This window comes from Mobula hypostoma, unplaced genomic scaffold (assembly GCF_963921235.1).
Source record: "Mobula hypostoma unplaced genomic scaffold, sMobHyp1.1 scaffold_64, whole genome shotgun sequence".
NCBI lineage: Eukaryota > Metazoa > Chordata > Chondrichthyes > Myliobatiformes > Myliobatidae > Mobula > Mobula hypostoma.
The window spans coordinates 455,858-477,263 of NW_026948239.1; the positions used below are offsets into that span (position 1 = coordinate 455,858).

Consider the following 21,406-nt stretch of genomic DNA (forward strand, 5'->3'; position numbering starts at 1 on the left):
CTTCAAGAGGCGCAAGCTGAAGGTTTTGCCATGGCCCTCACAGTCCCCCGACCTAAACATCATCGAAAATCTGTGGATAGACCTCAAAAGAGCAGTGCATGCAAGACAGTCCAAGAATCTCACAGCACTAGAAGCCTTTTGCAAGGAAGAATTGGCAAAAATCCCCAAAACAAGAATTGAAAGACTCTTAGCTGGCTACAAAAAGCCTTTACAAGCTGTAATACTTGCCAAAGGGGCTGTTACTAAGTACTGGCCATACAGGCTGCCCAAACTTTTGCTTCCGGCCCCTTTCCTCCTTTGCTATTTTCAAACTGTAAAAGATGGAAATAAAAATGTAATCTTTCTTCAAATATTAAAGGAATGTGTCATCTTTAACTATATGCCTTTTGGAAATAAGTTGATCTTTAATTCACAGGAACAAAAAAAATTGACCAGGGTGCTCAAACTTTTGCATGCTACTTGTAAACCAAATTACCTCAACTCCTGGCACTTGTGCAGCCCGGGTCCCAGCCGCTGGATTCCTTCACACTGAATGTGGCAGTCCTCCAGGTCGAGGTGTTTTATTGTATCACAGAGTCCGATGACACGAGACAGGACCGCGCAGTCAATCGGGGTCAGTGTCATTCCACCGAATGAAAGTTTTTCCACAGATCCCAGTGCGGCCTGAGCCAGTCCTCGATTCTGAGACTCAAACAGGTAGTGCAATGTGTTCAGGAGGCTCCTTTTATTGGCTGAACACCTTGTGTTTCCACTCTGGCGTTTAACCTCCTCCCCCACCCAGTCAATCACCCGGCACGTTGTTTGATGAGGAAATGGACCCAGAAACTCCTCCAGGCCCCGAGCTGTCATTGGGTTGGAGAGACCAGCAACAAAACGGAGAAATACCTCAAATCGACCATCTGTCGTGTTGTGGGCTTCAGTGAGGAATTTCAGGATTTTCCTGGGATGTAGAGTCAGGAATTGTGCGACTGCAGCAACAAACTCTTGGATGGTGAGGTGTGGGAATGTGTACACCACGCTCTGGGCAGAATCCTCTCTCACCAAAAGCTCCATCAGGAACCCGGACAGGAACTGGGAAGGCTGCAGTTCGTAGTTGATCAAATCCCCATCAGTAAACACAATCTTCCTCTCGGACACTCCTCTGAAGGCCATCTGACCAACCCTGAGTAACACATCACGGGGGTTCTCAATCTCACGGCCGTGGTTTTTCAGGATGTTGTAAATATAGTAGCAATATAGCTGGGTGATGGTCTTGGGAACTCGCTGCGGGTCCCTGACTCTTTGTGTGAAGAAGGGGCCCAGTGCCAGAGCGAGGATCCAGCAGTAGGAGGGGTTGTAGCTCATGGTGTACAGGATTTCGTTCTCCTTCACGTGTTTGAAAACAGCTTCCGCCACCGTCTGATCATCAAAATGCCTGATGAAATATTCTTTCCGTTCTTCACCATCAAATCCCAGGATTTCAGCCCAGACATTGATCTCCGCCTTTTCCAATAAATGTAACGCAGTGGGACGGGTGGTCACCAGCACTGAACACCCTGGGAGCAGCTTGCCATGGATTAAACTGTACACAATGTCAGACACTTCACACCACCACTCGGGATCTGGGCACTGGTGCTTGGGTTCTGTGTCTCTCCGACTGTCAGCAAAATCGATTCTGTGTTTGAATTCATCTAAACCATCGAATATAAACAGCAATCCCTCTGGGTTCTTCCAGACATGTCTTAGGATATTCCCAAAGTAAGGATACTGATCTAGAATCAGTTCCCTCAGGTTTATTCTGCAGTTAATGGAGTTTAAATCCCGGAATTTGAAACTGAAGACAAACTGGAATTGTTGGTATATTTTCCCTGTAGCCCAGTCATAAACAATCTTTTGTACCATTGTTGTTTTCCCAATCCCCGGGACTCCGGCCACTGCTGCCGAAGTCCCAGATTTGGATTTACTTCGGGAAAAGCTGCTCTGGAACAACTGATCGGTCCGTATTTTTTCCAGCTCTCTGCGCAGATGTTCCTCTCTCCACTCCTCGTGGTCTCTGCCTCTTGCCAGCAGCTCATGTTCCACCAGTCTCCGATCTCGAACAGTAGAAATGACCGTGAGCTCAGCGTATCGATCAACCAGCTGGAAAACCTTCACCTTCTCCCTCATCAGGATCGTGTTCACTCTCACTGTGTCAGTTTGTACCCGCAGAGTCTCCTTGTGTTTCTGTTGAACATCTTTCATGGGAACAGACAGTGGACAAACTGTTAGATGCCTCAACTCAGTATTTAAGTACACAAGAGTTAGCTCAAAGCTATTCCATTAATTGGATTCATCAATGGATGCTCGAACAGTAAAGTAAATTTGATTAACATACTCCTGACTGGACAGAGAGGCCTGGTCTAGATACACACCGGATCATCACATTTCACAATTAACTATGCTGTAAAGGTGAGTATTTCCCTGGTAGTTCACTGACCCCCGACTGTCCCGTACTGGACAACTTCCCTCTACTGTCACAGCTGTCATTTTTTCCTGTGGAAGAAACTTTTAGTCCCCAGTGTTGATGTGGCATATGGAGATGGAGAAAAGGGTAGTGCGCATTCTGTGAAAGGAACAGGTCAGGGAATCACAGCTCCCCCTCCCCTCTCACCGTCATCCTGTCAAGGGAGAGTAGGGTATCACAGTGTGTCAGGACCCTGTCTGGTGTGTGTGGGATCTCACAGTCTGTCAGGACCCTGCCAGGGGCGTGTGGGGTCTCAGAGTTTGTCAGGACACTCTCAGGTGTATATGGGGTCTCACAGTGTGTCAGGAACCTGTTAGGGGTGTGTGGGGTATCACAGTGTGTCAGGATCCTGCCATTGGTGTGTGGGGTATCACCGTATGTCATGAACCTGTCGGGGGTGTGTGGGGTATCACAGTGTGTCAGGACCCTGTTAGGGGTGTGTGGGGTCTCACCGTGTGTCAGGACCATCTCAGGGGTGTGTTGGATCTCATAGTGTTTCAGGACACTGTCAGGGGTATGTGGGGTCTCACAGTGTGTCAGGACCCTGTCAGGGATGTGTGGGGTCTCAGTTTGTCAGGTCCCTGTCAGGGGTGCCTGAGGACTCCCAGAGTGTCAGGTCCCTGTCAGGGATTTCTGGGGTCTCAGTTTGTCAGGTCCCTGTCAGGGGTGCCTGGGGACTCACAGAGTGTCAGGTCCCCGTCAGGGGTGTGTGGGGTCTCACAGTGTGTCAGGACCCTGTCAGGGATGTGTGGGGTCTCAGTTTGTCAGGTCCCTGTCAGGGGTGCCTGAGGACTCCCAGAGTGTCAGGTCCCTGTCAGGGGCTTGTGGGGTCTCAGTTTTTCAGGTCCCTGTCAGGGGTGCCTGGGGACTCACAGAGTGTCAGGTCCCTGTCAGGGGTGTGTGGGGTCTCACAGTGTGTCAGGACCCTGTCAGGGATGTGTGGGGTCTCACAGTGTGTCAGGTCTCTGTCAGGGGTGTCTGGGGTCTCACAGTGTGTCAGGACCCTGTCAGGGGTGTGTGGGGACTCACAGTGTGTCAGGACCCTGGCAGCGGTGTGTCGGGTCTCTCTGTTTGACAGGACATTGTCACGGGTCTGTGGGGTCTCACAGTGTGTCAAAAACTTGTCAGGGGTGTGTGGTGTCTCAGTGTATCAGGACCCTTTTTGGGTGTTATGGGTCTCACAGTGTGATAGGACCCTGTGAAGGGTGTGTGGGGTGTCTCGTTTCTCGATCGTAATATGACCCGGATTGCATCGTCTGTTGTTAACCAGAACAGTAAGCACCAAACTCCTTGTATGGGCTATCACAGTGTGTCAGGACCCTGTCAGGGGAGTGTGGTGTCTCAGTATGTCAGGATCCTATCAGGGGTGTGTACGGTCTCAAAGTGTGTCAGGAACCTGTCAGGAGTGGGTGCGTCCTCAGTGTGACCGACCCTTTCCGGGACGTGTGGGTCCTCACAGTGTGTCAGGACCATGTCTGCTGTGTATTAGGTCACACAGTGTGACAGAGGTGTGTTGGGTCTCACAGTATGTCAGGACCCTGTCAGGGGTGTGTGGCGTCTCACGGTGTGTCACATCCCTGTGAGGGGTGTGTGGGGTCACACAGTCTGTCAGGATCTTGTCAGGGTTTGTGGGGCTTTTCAGTGTGTCAGGACCCTACCAGGGATGTATGGGCTCACAAAGAGTGTCAGGACCCTGTCAGGGGTGTGTGGGGTCTCACAATCTGTCAGGAACCTGTCAGGGGCTTGTGGGGTATCACAGTTTGTCAGGGGTGTGTGGCGTCTCACAATGTGTCAGGTCCCTGTCAAGGGTGTGTGGGCTCTCACCAGGGGCGGCGCTAAGGTGGTGCTAGCTGGGGCTATAGCCCCAGCAGAAATTGCAATAGCACCACCAAGAAATTATCTGCAGTTGCTTTGCTTTCTCTGTATAGTTTTGAATACAGCTTGTTTCTCCAGTTGATCTAGTGAAACAGCGCCCCCAATTACCATAGCACCACCCACGTGGCGATAAAGTTATAAACTCTGTCAGATCCACTCTACACTTCTGCTTATTCGTTTCTTGTCAATGTCTTGCCGTTGCTGTCCTAAGGTGGTGATGTCACTCACTCTCACTCACACGAGAGATTGATAGTATACATCCAGGCGCAGATCCGTGGTCTCGCGAGACTAACCGATGCCACGCGCACACATTGTGCTTTTGCAAGCGAGCGAGGGCCCAGCACGTGCATTATTTTGGCAGCGTGAAAAATGGATTGATTTTTAGTCAGAAAACAACCTCATCCAGGGGAATCAGTGGTGTCTCAGCCTGAGCCTGTCTTAATTGAAAGTGACATGCAGAAAGAACTAAGTGGGGATCAGGACGATAGCAGTTCATCGAAGGAACTTGAGGGCGAGTGGGAATACTGTTAGCAATGTTAGCCAGCAGCCTGAGGAAGGACCCTGTCGGCCAGCATTGAAAAAGTACCCTTCGCAACAGTTTGGCAATCAGCAAAGGAGTATTTGTGGCTGGTTTGACCTGTACTCCTGGCTGGAATATTCACTCATAAAAGATGCTACATTCTGCTTCGCATGCAGGGGTTTCCTGTGTGGAGGATATGGGTTCCATTCTGAGTCTACCTTCACTGTCATCGGTTAGCGCAACTGGCGGAAAGCTACAACAGCTCTCAAAACCCACCATGTAAGTTTGCTATGGAGGCATGGGCCAAATTCAGATTGAGAAAACAAGACGGTTCAAGATTGGGAAATATGCTTGATAAAGGACATGCAAAGATTGTCCAAGAAAATCGTGAGTATATGAGAGCAGTGATTGAGTCTCTACTCTATACTGCGTGCCAAGGCGTTGCCCAGCAAGGACACCGGGAGGATGATGGATCTGGCAATACGGGAAACATTGTTCAGTTGCTCAGTGTAATTGGGAAGTTTGATAAGACTGTAGCTAAAAAAAAAAGAGGGGAATCCTGGGAATGCAAAAAACACCCATCACGATATCCAAAATGAAATTATGGGTATTATGGCAGATATGGTCAGACGTCAAATAAGTGCAGAAATCAAGGAGGCTAGACATTTTACCATCATGGTGGATGAAAGTAAAGACCTGAGTAAAAAGGAGCAAATATCAGTGGTGATACGGTATTTGAATAACGAAACAGTGCTTGAAGAATTCTTGCACTCCACTCCAGCAGAAGGGTTGGGCACAGAGTTGCTTCTTAAAAACATTGAACAGACACTTGCCCAGTGTGTTATTGATAAGAACGCGTGTTTCGGTCAGTGTTATGACGGGGCGGCAGTGATGTCCGGGTGCAATAACGGGATACAAGAGAGGTTCAGGAAAGAGGTCCCGCAGGCATTATATATACACTGCCATGCTCACAGACTTAACCTTTGTTCAGTGGATGTTGTGAGCACTGCACAACAAGCGGGTGAGTTCTTTGAAATTGTTCAGGTGCTTTACAACTTCTTTTCAAACTCTGTTGCCCGTGGAGTTGAAGAAATTGTCAGATACATGCTGGGCATGGCAGTATACAGCTTTGTGGGCTATAAGGAAATCACTCCCTGCCATTCTAGCTACACTACAGGATATTATGGGTCAACCAAATGCACGGAGGAAAACGGAGGCCAGAGCTGTAAATGGACTGATTGATGAGCAGTTTGCTTTACTTCTCACTCTGTTTGAGGATTTATTCCGAGTCACCAAGTTCATGTCAGACCAGCTACAATCTCCCAGTTTGGAGCTTTCATCTGCTGTGGATTTGGCTCAGCCTGTTATCGATGCACTCTCAGCAAAATGGGGACAGGAATCATGGAGTGAAATTCAGACAAGAGCTAGGGACCTGTGCGTCAAGGCCGGTATACAGAGCAGACCACGTGAAAGGAGACAGGCCCAGCCACCCCACCGCCTACATGATTTTGTTGTTGAGGCCCAAACTGAACGCACACCTGTCACATCCTCTGATGACCTTCGCAATCACTGTTTCTATTCAGTTATAGACAGACTTCTGACTGAAATGAAAAGATGGTTCTCAATTGAGACTAGGGCTGTTTTGACTGGAGTCTCAGCATTGAGTCCCAAACACAAGTTCTTCCTGGACAAGAATTGTCTTTGGTCAATGACCCAATACTATGGAGTGACTGAAGTGAACCTGACTGCAGAGCTACATCAGGTTTGGCGTCCACTGGAAATAAAACAAAAGCAAGGACAGACAGTGGGAATGAAACAGTGGAATTCCTAGCTCTAATGACATCCTACCGCGATGCATTTATAGATTTATACAAACTAATCTTACATCGGCCTCATGCGAACGGAGTTTCCCTTGCCTCAGACGCGTCAAAAACTACTTAAGGAATAGCAGCGGCGATGCTCGGAACAGCAACTTGTCTCTGTTGGCCATAAACAGCCGGAGGACCAAAGCACTTGACATCCAGAAAATCAGTGATGCTTTCGCCAACAATCACAACAACAGACGGATTGTGCTTCTCTGAAAACAATAATGGTGAGTGCAGTTGATTTTTTAAAAAAATTGTGCAAAGACTAATGCTGATTATTATTATTATTATTATTATTATTATTATTTTGTGGTGGATACCCCACAGTCCTTATGTTTCCTGCAAATGCTAAACTATTATATTTACTGCTATTAAGCCTACTGGTTTTGCTTAGACTTCCAAGCGGTGATTCTGTTGATTCTTGTTTTACATTCAGTAGCCGAATTAATTCAGGTATTGCATAGTCAGAGTACGATTTGTCCAACTCCTGGTAAAGCCTTGCATCTGTTGTTTGCCTTATTTGACTTTAATAACGGTGTATCTTTTGGCATTGCTGTCTATGTAATGCGAATAGCAGTTGGTTTGTGTTGTGTTTTTCAGTTGAAAAGCACGCATTTGACGCTGGTTGCAGGATTGGTGCGTGATTCACGTTGTACGCTGTTGCTCGGATGCTCTGTTTGTTTTTTTGTTGATGCTCCGTGTAGCCCAGGTTGTCTCCGATGCCGTTGACACTGTAACAGTTCATTTCTATATTAGATCTATCAATTGCTGTTGCTTGTGAATCGACAGAGGCATTTATAGCAGGCACATAATGCTTGAAATTGACTTTTTAGCAGCATGCGTCTGGACTTGCGAATATATGTTACCATATAGTGCATTCCTCAGCACCATCACTGAATCATTCAGCCCTTCCGTAGCACCAGCAAGAAAAAATCTCTGGTGCTGCCACTGGGTCTCACAGTGCGACAGGACCCTGTCAGGCGCGTGTGGGGTGTCACAGTGTGTCAGGACTCTGCCAGGGGTGTGTGAGGTATCACAGTGTGTCAGGACCCTGCCAGGGGTGTGTGAGGTCTCACAGTGTGTCAGGACCCTATCAGGGGTGTGTGGTGTCTCACAGTCTGTCAGGACCCTGTCAGGGGTGTGTGGAGCTTCACAGTGGGTCAGCACCCTGCCAGGGGCGTGCGTGGTCTCACAGTGTGTCAGGAGTCTCTCGGGCGTGCGTGGGGTCTCACAGTTTGTCAGGACCCTGCTAGGGCTGTGTGGGGTATCACGGTGTGTCAGGACCCTGTTAGGTGTATATGGGGTCTCACAGAGTGTCAGGACCTTGTCAGGGGTGTATGGGCTCTCACGGTGTATTAGGGCCCTGTTAGGGGCATGTGGGTTCTCACAGTGTGTCAGGACCCTGTCAGGGGTGTGTAGGGTCTCACAGTGTGTCAGGACCCTGTCATGGGTGTGTGGGGTCTTACAGTGTGTCAGGAACCAGTCAGGGGTGTGTGTCGTCTCACAATGTCTCCGGACCCTGTCAGGGGTGTGTGGAGTCTCACAGTGTGTCACGACCCTGTCTGGGGAGTGTGGTGTCTCACAGTCTGACAGAACCCTGCCAGCGGTGTGCGGGGTCTCACAGCGTATCAGGAACCTTTCAGGTGTGTGTGGGGTCTCACAGTGTGTCAGGTCCCTGTCAGAGATGTCTGGGGTCTCACAGTGTGTCAGGTCCCTGTCAGGGGTGTGTGGGGTCTCACAGTGTGACAGGACATTGTCAGCATGTGTGGGGTCTCACAGTGTGATGGGTCCCTGTCATGGGTGTGTGGGATCTCACAGCGTGTCAGGTCCCTGTCAGGGGTGTGTGGAGTCTCACAGTGTGACAGGACATGGTCAGAGGTCTGTTTGGTCTCACAGTGTGTCAGGACCTTCTCAGGGGTGTTTGGGGTCTCACAGTGTGTCAGGACCCTGTCAGCAGTGTATGGGGTCTCACAGTGTGTCAGGACCCTGTCAGACCTGTGTGGGGTCTCAGAGTGTGAAAGGTCCCTCTCAGGGGTGTGTGGGGTCCTACAGTGTGTCAGGAACCTGTCAGGTGTGTGTGGTTTCTGGCTGTGTGTCAGGGCCCTGCCCTGGTGTGTGGGTTCTCACGGTGTTTCAGGACCCTCTCAGGGGTGTTTGATGTATCACTGTGTATCAGGCCCCTCTCAGTTTTGTGTCAGGTCTCACAGTGTGTCAGGACACTCTCATGTGTGTTTGAGGTATCACAGTGTGTCAGGACCCTGTCGGGTGTGTGTGCGCTGTCACATAGTATCAGGACCCAGTCCGTGGTGTGTGCTGTATCACAGTGTGTCAGGACCCTATCAGGTGTGTGTGGGATCTCACAGTGTGTCCGGTCCCTGTCAGGGGTGTATGGGCTCTCACAGTGTGTCAAGAACCTGTTAGGAGTGTGTGGTGTCTCACAATGCGTCAGGACCCTGTGAGGGGTGTTTGAGGAGTCACTGTGTGTCAGGACCCTGTTGGGAGTGTGTTTGGTCTCACAGTGTGTCAGGACCCTGTCAGGGGTGTGTGGGGTCTCACAGTGTGTCAGGACCATCTGAGGGGTGTGTGGTGTCTCACAGTGTGTCAGGACCATCTGAGGGGTGTGTGGTGTCTCAGAGTTTGTCAGGATCCCGCCGGGGTGTGTGGGGTCTCACAGTGTGTCAGGGCCCTGTCAGTAGTGTATAGGGTCTCACAATTTGTCAGGTCCCCGTCAGGGGTGTTTTAGGTGTCACTGTGTGTCAGGACCCTGTTGGAAGTGTGTAGGGTCTCACAGTGTGTCAGGACCCTGTCAGGAGTGTACGGGATCTCACAGTATGTCAGGTCCCCGTCAGGGCCGTGTGGGGTCTCACAGTGTGTCAGGACCATGTCAGGGGTGTGTGGGGTTTCACAGTGTGTCAGGACCCTATGAGGAATGTGTGGGGTCTCGCAGTGTGTCAGGACCCTGTCAGCGTTGTGTGGGGTCTCACACTGTGTCAGGACCCTGTCAGGGGTGTGTGATGTCTCACAGTCTGTCAGGACACTGTCAGGGGTGTGTGGGGTCTCATAGTGTGTCCGGTCGCTGTCAGGGGTGTGTGGGATCTCAGTGTGTCAGGACCCTCTCAGGGGTGTGTCTGGTCGCACAGTGTGTCAGGAGCTTGTCAAGTGTGGGAGGGGTCCCACAGAGTGTCAAAAACCTGTCTGGTGTGTGTGGGGTCTCACAGTGCGTCAGGACCCTGTCAGGGGTGTGTTGGGTCTCACAGTGTGTCCCGACTGTGTCCGGGGTACGTGAGGTCTCACAGTGTGTTAGGGCCCTGTCAGGAGTGTATGGGGTCTCGCAGTGTGTCCCATCAGGGGTGTGTGGGGTCTCACAGTATGTCAGGACTCTGTCAGGGGTGTGTGGAGTCTCACAGTGTGTCAGGACCCTGTCAGGGTTGTGTGGGGTCCCACAGTCTATCACAACCCTGTCAGGGATGTGTGGGGTCTAACCTGTGCGTCCGGAACCAGTCAGGTGTGTGGGGTCTCACAGGTTGTGATAACCCTATCAAGAATGTATTGGTTTTCAAAGTGTGTCAGACCCTGTCAGTTGAGTGTGAGGTCTTACAGTGTGTGAGGACCCTGTCAGGCGTGTGTGGTGTCTGACAGGGTATCAGGACCCTGTCAAGGGTGTGTGGTGTCCCACAATGTGTCAGGACCCTGTCACGTGTGTGTGTGTCTCACAGTGCGTCAGGACACTATCAGGGGTCCGTGCGGTCTCACAGTGTGTCAAGATCTTGGCCATCTGGAAGACCATGTAAGGAATCTGGAGCAGCTGGATGACCTTCGACTCATAAGGGAGAATGAGGCAGTCATAGATGAGAGCTACAGGGAGGTAGTCACACCTAGGCTGTCGGAAGCAGGTCGTTGGGTGATAGTCAGAGGGGCAAAGCGAAGGTGTGTAGACAGGTAGTGCAGAGCACCCCTGTGGCCATTTCCCTGAATAATAAGTCTCCCATCCTTGGTACTGTTGTTGGGGACGACCGACCAGGTGTGAGCCACGGAGGATGGACCTCTGGCACTGACTCTGACCCTGTGGTGCACAGTGGTGGGATGGAGAAGTGGAGAACTGTCGTCATTGGAGGTTTGTTGCCTCCCGGGTGCCAGGGTCTGGGATGTCTCTGACTGGGTGCACGACATCCTGGTACAAGAGGGAAAGCAACCAGAAGTCATGATACATGTTGGTAACAACAACATAGGCAGGAAGAGTGTTGTGGTCCTGAAGTGTGAGTTTCGGAAACTAGGCAGAAGGCTGAAGAACAGGACCTCAAGGGTGGCGTTTTCAGGATTGCTGCCAGTGCTATGTGACAGTGATGGTAAGAATTGGAGGAGATGGCAGTTGAATGCGTGCTGAGGAGTTGGTGCAGGGAGTAGCTTTTTAGATTTTTGGATCATTGGGATCTCTTCTGGGGAAGGTGGGACCTGTACAGATTGGATGGGTTGCACCTGAACTCGACGGGGAGTAATATCCTTGCAGGTAGGTTTGCAAGCATGGTTCAGGAGGGTTTAAACAAATTTGCAAGGGGGATGGGACCCGGAGCGATAGAGCAGTGAAAGAAGTGCATGGAGTAAAGCCAGATCTAACGAACAGAGAGGCTTTGAGGAAAGAGAAGCAGAATAAAGGGTGTAAAGGTAGTAAGGTAGAAGGGCTAAAGTGTGTGTACCTCAATGCAAGAAGCATCAGGAACAAAGGTGATGAACTGAGAGCTTGGTTACATACATAGAATTATGATGTAGTGGCCATTACAGAGACTTTGCTGGCACCAGGGCAGGAATGGATTCTCAATATTTCTGGATTTCAGTGCTTTAAAAGGGAGAGAGGTGGGGGGGGGGCAGGGAGGAGGGGTGGCATTACTGGTCAGGGATACTATTATAACTACAGAAAGGGTGAGTAATGTAGAAGGATCCTCTTTTGTGTCGGTATGGGTGGAAGTCAGGAACAGGAAGGGAGCAGTTACTCTATTGGGCGTATTCAATGGGTCCCCTGGTAGCAGCAGAGATACCAAGGAGTAGATTGGGAGGCAGATTTTGGAAAGGTACAAAAATAACAGGGTTGTTATCATGGTTGACTTTAACTTCCCATATTTGATTGGCACCTGATTAGTTCCAAGGGTTTAGATGGGGCAGAGTTTGTTAAGTGTGTCCAGGACGGATTCCTGTCACAGTATGTGGACAGGCGGACCAGGGGCAATGCCGTACTAGATCTAGTATTAGGTAACAAACCGGGTCAGGTCACAATGGGTGAGCATTTGGGTGACAGTGACCACCGCTTCCTGGCCTTTAGAATTATCATGGAAAAGGATATCATAAGAGAGGACAGAGAAATCTTTAATTGGGGAAGGGCAATTTGTGAGGCTATAAGGCTAGAACTTGCGGATGTAAATTGGGATGATGTTTTTGCAGGGAAATGTACTATGGATATGTGGTTGATGCTTAGAGATCTCTTGCAGGATGTTAGGGATAAATTTGTCCCGGCGAGGAAGATAAAGAATGGTAGTATGAAGGAACCATGGGTGACAATTGAGGTGGAAAATCTAGTCAGCAGGAAGAAGGCAGCATACATGAGGTTTAGGAAGCAAGGATCAGATGGGTCTATTGAGGAAAATAGGGAATAAAGAAAGGAGCTTAAGAAGGGGCTGAGAAGAGCAAGAAGGGGCATGAGAAGGCCTTGGCGAGTAGGGTAAAGGAAAACCCCAAGGCATTCTTCAATTATGTGAAGAACAAAAGGATGATAGGAGTGAAGGTAGGACCAATTAGAGATAAAGGTGGGAAGATGTGCCTGGAGGTTGTGGAAATGAGCGAGGTCCTCAATGAATACTTCTCTTTGGTATTCACCAATGAGAGGGAACTTGATAACGGTGAGGACAATATGAGTGAGGTTGATGTTCTGGAGCATGTTGATATTAAGGGAGAGGAGGTGTTACAGTCGTTAAAATACATTAGGACGGATAAGTCCCCGGGGACTGACGGAATATTCCCCAGGCTGCTCCACGAGGGGAGGGAAGAGATTGCCGCGCCTCTAGCTAGGATCTTTATGTCCTCGTTGTCCACGGGAATGGTACCAGAGGATTGGAGGGAGGTAAATGTTCTCCCTTTGTTCAAAAAAGATAGTAGGGATAGTCCGGGTAATTATAGACCAGTGAGCCTTACGTCTGTGATGGGAAACCTGTTAGAAAAGATTCTTAGAGATAGGATCTTTGGGCATTTAGAGAATCATGGTCTGATCAGCGACAGTCAGCATGGGTTTGTGAAGGGCAGATCATGTCTAACAAGCCTGATAGAGTTCTTTGAGGAGGTGACCAGGCATATAGATGAGGGTAGTGCAGTGGATGTGATCTACGTGGATTTTAGTAAGGCATTTGACAAGGTTCCACAAGCTAGGCTTATTCAGAATGTCAGAAGGCATGGGATCCAGGGAAGTTTGGCCAGGTGGATTCAGAATTGGCTTGCCTGCAGGAGGCAGAGGGTTGTGGTGGAGAGAGTACATTCAGATTGGAGGATTGTGACTAGTCGTGTCCCACAAGGATCTGTTCTGGGACCTCTACTTTTCGTGATTTTTATTAACGAGCTTGATGTGAGGGTAGAAGTGTGGGTTGGCAAGTTTACGGACAACACAAATGTTGGTGGTGTTGTAGATAGTGTAGCGGATTGTCGAAGATTTCAGAGAGTCATTGATAGGATGCAAAAGTGGGCTGAGAAGTGGCAGATGGAGTTCAACCCGGAGAAGTGTCAGGTGGTACACTTTGGAAGGACAAACTCCAAGGCAGAGTACAAAGTAAATGGCAGGATACTTGGTAGTGTGGAGGAGCAAAGGGATCTGGGGGTACATGTCCAGAGATCCCTGAAAGTTGCCTCACAGGCAGATAGTGTAGTTAAGAAAGCTTATGTGGTGTTAGCTTTCATAAGTCAAGGGATACAATTTAAGAGTTGCGATGTAATGATGCAGCTCTGTAAAACTCTGGTTAGGCCACACTTGGAGTACTGTGTTCAGTTCTGGTCACCTCACTATAGGAAGGATGTGGAAGCATTGGAAAGGGTACAGAGGAGATTTACCAGGATGCTGCCTGGTTTAGAGAGTATGGATTATGATCAGAGATTAAGGGAGCTGGGGCTTTACTCTTTGGAGAAAACGAGGATGAGAGGAGACACGAAAGAGGTATACAAGATATTAAGAGGAATAGATAGAGTGGGCAGCCAGCGCCTCTTCCCCAGGGCACCACTGCTCAATACAAGAGGACATGGCTTTAAGGTAAGGGGTGGGAAGTTCAAAGGGGTTATTAGAGGAGGGTTTTTTACTCAGAGAGTGGTTGGTGCATGGAATGCACTGCCTGAGTCAGTGGTGGAGGCAGATACACTAGTGAAATTTAAGAGTCTCTTAGACAAGTATATGGAGGGAATTTAAGTTGGGAGATTTTACGGAAGGCCGGGTTTGAGGGTCGGTACAAGTTCCTCCAGGAGGTGACAAAGGTGATGGGTGAAGTTACAGATGGATAGTCTACTTGGATATTGGTAGTGTCTTTGACAAGGTCCCACATGGGAGGCTCCAACAGAAAATTAACATGCTTGGGAACTGTGGTGAATTGTCCTGGCTGGCGGGGAACCACACTGCGAGAAATTGCTTTCTCTGGTGGTTGGTGAATGTATGAAATTATTCTCATAGACGGCTAAGGAAGACAAGTCATTGAGTATATTTAAAATGCAGGTCGATATCATCCTGATTATGAAGAGCATCAACATTTACAGAACGCAGGATACTGTGGTCGGGCATGGCAGGGAGAGCTTTCTTCCTTCTCCCGTTTGCGTGGATTCGGTGTCATGTGCTACAAGTAGAGGTTTGATAAACTAAGTTTGTTTACTCTGGAGTTAGAATAGAGATCTGACAGAAGTTTATAAGATAGAGAGATAAGAATTTGGGTAGAGAGCCTGTATTTTGCTTTAAACTTAGGATTGGTGGCTCATATCAGAGGACATTTGATTGAGGTGAGATGGGGTAAATTTAGAGCACATGTGGGTAGCTTTTTCACAGGGTGGTGGGTGCCTGGAATTTACAGCTTAGGTCATGTTGGAGGAAACTATGTTATAGATGCTCCTAGAGATACATGAATGTGCACAAAATGCGAGGGTATGGTCAATAACATAAGAGTGGATACCAAAGATTTTTTTCCCTTTTCCAGATATATAAAGAGCAAACAAAAAGAGAGGGTTGACATCTGACCACTGCTAAATGATGTTGTAGATTTAGTAATGGGTGTAAAAGAAATGGCAGACAAACTCTGTGGAAGTCACTAACAGAATTCCAAAATGTAAGGAGCATCCACGGACAGAATTGAGTGTAGCTGCTATTACAAAGGAGAAGTTGCTTCGGAATCTGAAAGGTCTGAGGATAGAAAAGTCACTGGACTGAATGATACAGTGTATCAGGAGCCTGCCTGGGGTGCATGGGGATTTTCAGAGCATTAGGGCCTGCAGTGAAGGCTTCAGCAGAACCAACAGCTGGATTAGTAGAAAAATTAAAGGTAGGATATTCAGGCTGCAACGAGAGATTCTCCGAATTCTAACTTGAATCCAGAGATCACCAAATGATTAATGGTGAATTTTCATTCCCAGCTTCTGCCAAGCCACAGCCTAATGTTTGAGTTGTGGTTTGAACTGAGCATTTCATCACTCACCTATCAGTTGAGTGGGTAATTCAGATAACCCTTGGGCGATATTCATGTATTCCTGTGGATTAGGACCTGTTTAAATTTAAAAAAAAATGTCCATGAAAACAGAGCTAAAATAATTAAAACTGTTTATTTCAAAGTGCCTTTGTGTTCAGTGCGTGACTTTCACATACCAAGCTCTTGTATTTCCTTCAGTATTTTGTCCAACTTCGGCAGCTCAGTCCTCCATGTCACAAAGGATTCCCACATCGCCCTCCGGGCCCGGGAGCCTTTCCCCATCACCAAACTGAGGAAGAGTCTGGAACTCTCTGTCCGGTTTCCCTTCTCTGTCAGTTCAGTGACTTTCTAGAAAAGGAAACAATGAATTTACTGTGGAGCAGACAGACAGACATGGAGAATGTGCAGGAAAATATCTGTTCACGGTCCCAGTAGCTTCAGAATTGATGCAGTCACTGGGCTGCTGCCTGATCCTCCCTGGGTTCAGTCATTAACAGAGAAACAGTAACTGAAGGAAATTCTAAATCAATAGTGTGTAAGAATAAGGATTTACCAATACCCTGCAGTAGATGCCATGTGATTAATTTACTTGTCCATCAATGTGTAACATTACATCAAAAAGATGTGACAACAGGAACGGAAGAGAGGGGACAGTGAAAGAGCAAAAATGGATGGTGGGCATCACTGAATCGTGGCTGAAAGAAGATCATATTTGGGTGCTCACGTCCAAGGATAAATATTTAATCAAAAGGAGAGGCAGGTGGGTGAAAGGGTTGGGTTGACTGTTGTCATAAAAAAATAAAAGTCCTTATAAAGAGGTGGTATGTGATCGGACGATGTAGATGTTAAGAAACTGCATAGGAAAAATGACCCTGATGGAACAGTAACCAGGATGTGGGATACAAATTCCAGTGGGAGAGAGAAGAGGCATGTAAAGAGGTCAATGTTAAAATAGTCATGGGGAATTTCAATATGCAGGTAGCTTTGGAAAATCAGGTCAGTACTGAATCCCAAGTGAGGGAATTTATAGAATGCCTATGAGATGGCTTTTGAGAGAAGCCTGTGGTTGAGCCCACTATAGGAAAGACGTATCTGGATTCTGTGTTGTGTATTACACCCGATTTGATTGGGGAGCTTAAGGTAAATAAGCCCTTAAGAGGCAGTGATCATAAAATAGCAGAGCTCACATTGCAGTTTGAGAGGGGGAAGGTAAAGTTAGATGTGTCAGTATGACAGTTGGATAAAGGAATTACAGAGGCATAGGAGAGGAGCCGGGCAAAAATAAACTCGAATGTGACACGAACAGGGACAATGGCAGAGCAGGAATGGCTGGAGTTTCTCGGAGCAATTCAGAAGAAGTAGGACGAATGATCATGAAGATGGAGAATTACTGTAAAGGGAAGATGATCAACAGTGGCTGACGATGTAGTCAAAGCAGCACAAAAACAAAGGAGAGGGCACAGAATATTACAAAAAATAGTAGAAAGCTGGAGGAGTGGGATGTTTTTACAATTAAAAAGCCGTAAGTAGAGAAAATATGAAATATGAAGGTAGGCTGGCGAATAATGTGAAATAGCTTACCAAAAGGTCTGTCTGATATATGAAGAGTGAAAGAGGGGAAAGTGGATATTGGGCCGCTGGAAAATGACAGTGGAGAGGTACTGTCAGGGGACAAGGCAATGGCGGAAGGTGTTAGTAACTATTTTGCGTCAGTCTTCACTGTAAAGACACTAGAATGTGACAGATATTTGAGAATGTCAGGTGGCAGTAGTGAGTGTATTTGCAATTATTGAGGAAAAGGCGCTCGGGAAGCTGAAAGTTCTGAAGATAGATGAGTCCAGATCAATTGCACCCGATGGCTTCTGAAAGAGAAGGCTGAAGAGATTGTGGAGACATTAGTAATGACCGCTCAAGAATCACTAGATTTTGGAGTGGTTCCGGAGGACCGACCATTTTAAATTATTGGCCAGTTAGTCTGATCAGCGTTTGGGAAGATGTCAGCAGTCGATAGTTGAGGATGAGGTTTCGGAGTATTTGGAGGCACATGATAAAAAAGGCCAAAATCCATGGAAGGGAATCTTGCCTGACAGATCTGTTGGGATATTTTGAGAAAATAGCTTGCTGGGTCGACAACGGAGAGTCAGTGCAAGTTGTTTACTTAGACTTCAAGAGGACCTTTGACTTGATGCCCCACATGACACCGTTTAACAGGACAAGGGCCGACAGTAGGACAAGAGAGACACTGACATGGATAGAGGATTTTTCTTATCGGATGTTGGCGACCAGTGGTGTTCTGCAGTCGTTGGTTTTGGGACAGTTTCTTTGTCCGTTATGTTAATGATTTGAAGGTTTTATAGCCAAAATTGCACGCATTATGAAGATATGGGGAAGGACAGGAAGCTTTGAGGAAGCAGGGATTTCATGGGAGGACATAGACAGATGAAAAAATGGACCGATCAGTGGCAATTGGAATGTAGTGTAGGGAGCTACATGGCCATAAACTTTGGCAGAAATAATGAAGAGGTAGACTATTTCTGAATCGAGGAGAAAATTTAGAAATCAGAGTTGTAAAGAGTCTCAGGAGACCTAGTGCAGGATTCCTTGCAGGTTGAATCGGTGTTAGGAAAGGCAAAAACAATGTTAGCATTCATTTCGAGAGGGTTGGAACATAAAAACAAGCACTGGCTGGACCGCACTTGCATATTGTGAATGGTTTTAGTCCCCTGACCACAGAAAATATGAGATGGCATTGTGTAAAGTCCAGAGAGGAATCAAAACTAACAGAACCAGTGATATTAAACCTGATTTTGATGAGATGATTCCTGGATGCGCCTGTACTGGCTGGAGTGTGGAAGGATGAGCGGGAATCTAACTGGAACCTGTGGAATATCGAAAGGCATTGAGAGGATGTGGAGATGATGTTTCAAAGCGGATGAGTCTAGAAACAGATGGAACAGCCTCAGAATAGAGGGACGTCCATCTGGAACAGAGATGAGGAGATTCTTTAGCCGAAGAGTAGTGAATCTGTAGAATTCATTGGAAGTGACAGCTGCGGAGACCACGTCACTGGGTATATTTAAAACAAACGTTGGTACCTTCTTGATTAGTCAGGTCACCGGGGGAAGGCATCAGAATGGGGTTGAGAGGGATAGTAAATCACCTATGATGTAATGGCGACGCAGAATCGATGGGCCTAATGGCTTATTTGTGTTCCAATGTCTTATGGTCTTATGATGTGTAAAGGCAACAGAACATTTTAACTCAAGGAGTGTTGTGAACAAATCGGATGCGCTTAGAGCATGGGTCAGTACCTGGAGATATGATGTGGTGGCCATTACAGAGACTTGGATGGCTCAGGGACAGGAATGGCTACTTCAAGTGCCGGGTTTTAGACGTTTCAGAAAGGACAGGGAGGGAGGCAAAAGAGGTGGGGGTGTGGCACTGTTGATCAGAGATAGTGTCACGGCTGCAGAAAAGGTGGACGCCATGGAGGGATTGTCTACTGAGTCTCTGTAGGTGGAGGTTAGGAACAGGAAGGGGTCAATGACTGCACTGGGTGTTTTTTATAGGTCGCCCAATAGGATATCGAGGAGCAGATAGGGAAACAGATCCTGAAAAGGTGTAACAATAATAGAGTTGCCGTGATAGGAGATTTTAATTTCCCAAGTATCGATTGGCATCTGCCTAGAGCAAGGGGTTTAGATGGGGTGGAGTTTGTTAGGTGTGTTCAAGAAGGTTTCTTGACACAATATGTAGATAACCCAAGAAGAGGAGAGACAGTTCTTGATTTAGTATTGAGAAATGAACCTGGTCAGGTGTCAGATCTCTCAGTGGGAGAGCATTTTGGAGATAGTGATCATAATTCTATCTCTTTTACAATAGCATTGGAGACAGAGAGGACACGTTAGAAAAGTGTTTAATTGGAGTAAGGAGAATTATAAAGCTATAAGCAGGAAATTGGAGGTTTAAATTGGAAACAGATGTTCGCAGGGAAATATACAGAAGAAATGTGGCAAATATTCAGGGGATATTTGTGTGGAGTTCTGCATAGGTACGTTCCAATGAGACAGGGAAGTTAAGGGACGGTACAGAGATCTAGAAGATTATAAGGCTAATAGGAGCTTAAGAAAGAAATTAGGAGAGCCAGAAGGGGCCATGAGAAGGTCTTGGTGGGCAGGATTAAGGAAAACACCAAGGCATTGTACAAGTATGTGAAGAGCAAGAGGATAAGACGTGAAAGAACAGGACCTATCAATTGTGACAGTGGGAAAGTATGTATGGAACCGGAGGAAATAGCAGAAGTACTTAATGAACACTTCAGTATTTACTATGGAAAAGGATCTTGGTGATTGTCATGATGACTTCCAGCGGACTGAAAAGCTTGAGCATGTAGATATTAAGAAAGGGGAAGTGCTGGAGCTTTGGAAAGCATCAAGTTGTATAAGTCACCGGGACTGGATGAGATGTACCCTAGGCTACTGTGGGAGGTGAGGGAGGAGATTGCTGAGCCGCTGGCGATGATCTTTGAATCATCAGTGGGGACAGGAGAGGTTCCGGAGGATTGGAGGGTTGTGGATATTGTTCCTTTAATTCAAGAAGGGGAGTAGAGATAGCCCAGGAAATTATGGTGGTTGGTAAGTTGTTGGATAAGATCCTGAGAGGCAGGATGTATGAACATTTGGAGAGGTATAATATGATTAGGAGTAGTCAGCATGGGTTTGTCAAGGGCAGGTCATGCCTTACGAGCCTGATTGAATTTTTTGAGGATGTGACTAAACACATTGATGAAGAAAGAGTAGTAGATATAGTGTATATGGATTTCAGCAAGGCATTTGATAAGGTACCCCGTGCAAGGTTTATTGAGAAAGTAAGGAGGCATGGGATCCAAGGGGACATTGCTTTGTAGATCCAGAACTGGCATGCCCACAGAAGGCAAAGAGTGGTTGTAGACGGGTCATATTCTGTATGGACGTCGGTCACCTGTGGAGTGCCTCAGGGATCTGTTCTGGGACCCTTACTCTTCGTGATGTTTATAAATGACCTGGATGAGGAAGTGGAGGGATGGATTAGTAAGTTTGCTGATGACACAAAGGTTGGAGGTGTTGTGGATAGTGTGGAGGGCTGTCAGAAATTACAGCGGGACATTGATAGGATGCAAAACTGGTCTGAGAAGTGGCAGATGGAGTTCAACCCAGATAAGTGTGAAGTGGTTCATTTTGGTAGGTCAAATATGATGGCAGAATATAGTATTAATGGTAAGACTCTTGGCAATGTGAAGGATCAGAGGGATCTTGGGGTCCGAGTCCACAGGACACACAAAGCAGTTGCTCAGGTTGACTCTGTGGTCAAGAAGGCGTACGGTGTATCGGCCTTCTTCAATTGTGACTTTGAATTTAGGAGCCGAGAGGTAATCTTACAGTTATATAGGACCCTGGTCAGACCCCAGTTGGAGTACTGTGCTCATTTCTGGTCGCCTCACTACAGGAAGAATGTGAAAGTCATAGAAAGGGTGCAGAGGAGATTTACAAGGATGTTGCCTGGCTTGGGGAGCATGTATTATGAGAATAGGTTGGGTGAACTCGGCCTTTTCTCCTCGGAGCGACGGAGGATGAGAGGTGACCTGACAGAGGTGTATAAGATGATGAGAGGCATTGATCTTGTGGATAGTCAGAGGCTTTTTACCAGGGCTGAAATGGTTGCCACAAGAGAACACAGGTTTAAGGTGCCGGGGAATAGGTACAGAGGAGATGTCAGGGGTAAGTTTTTTACTCAGAGAGTGGTGAGTGCCGACAACAGTGGTGGAGGTGGATACAATAGGGTCTTTCAAGAGACTTTTAGATAGGTACATGGAGCTTAATGAAATAGAGGGCTATAGGTAAACCTAGTAATTTCTAAGGTAGGGACATTCTCGGCACAACTTTGTGGGCCGAAGGGCCTGTATTGTGCTGTAGGTTTTATATGTTTCTGTATTTCT

General features: G+C 47.5%; 1 protein-coding gene across 1 annotated transcript in view; it reads right to left on the reverse strand.

The window, feature by feature from the left end:
* Positions 1-21,406, reverse strand: part of LOC134342134 (NACHT, LRR and PYD domains-containing protein 3-like) — a 46,977-nt gene that overhangs the window by 11,789 nt on the left and 13,782 nt on the right. Inside the window, exons 6-8 of the mRNA XM_063040092.1 lie at positions 15,609-15,780; positions 15,442-15,507; positions 476-2,213 (exon numbers count right to left, since the gene is read on the reverse strand). Of these exons, the coding sequence (XP_062896162.1) occupies positions 476-2,213; positions 15,442-15,507; positions 15,609-15,780 (1,976 nt within the window). The remainder of the gene's footprint in view (positions 1-475; positions 2,214-15,441; positions 15,508-15,608; positions 15,781-21,406) is intronic.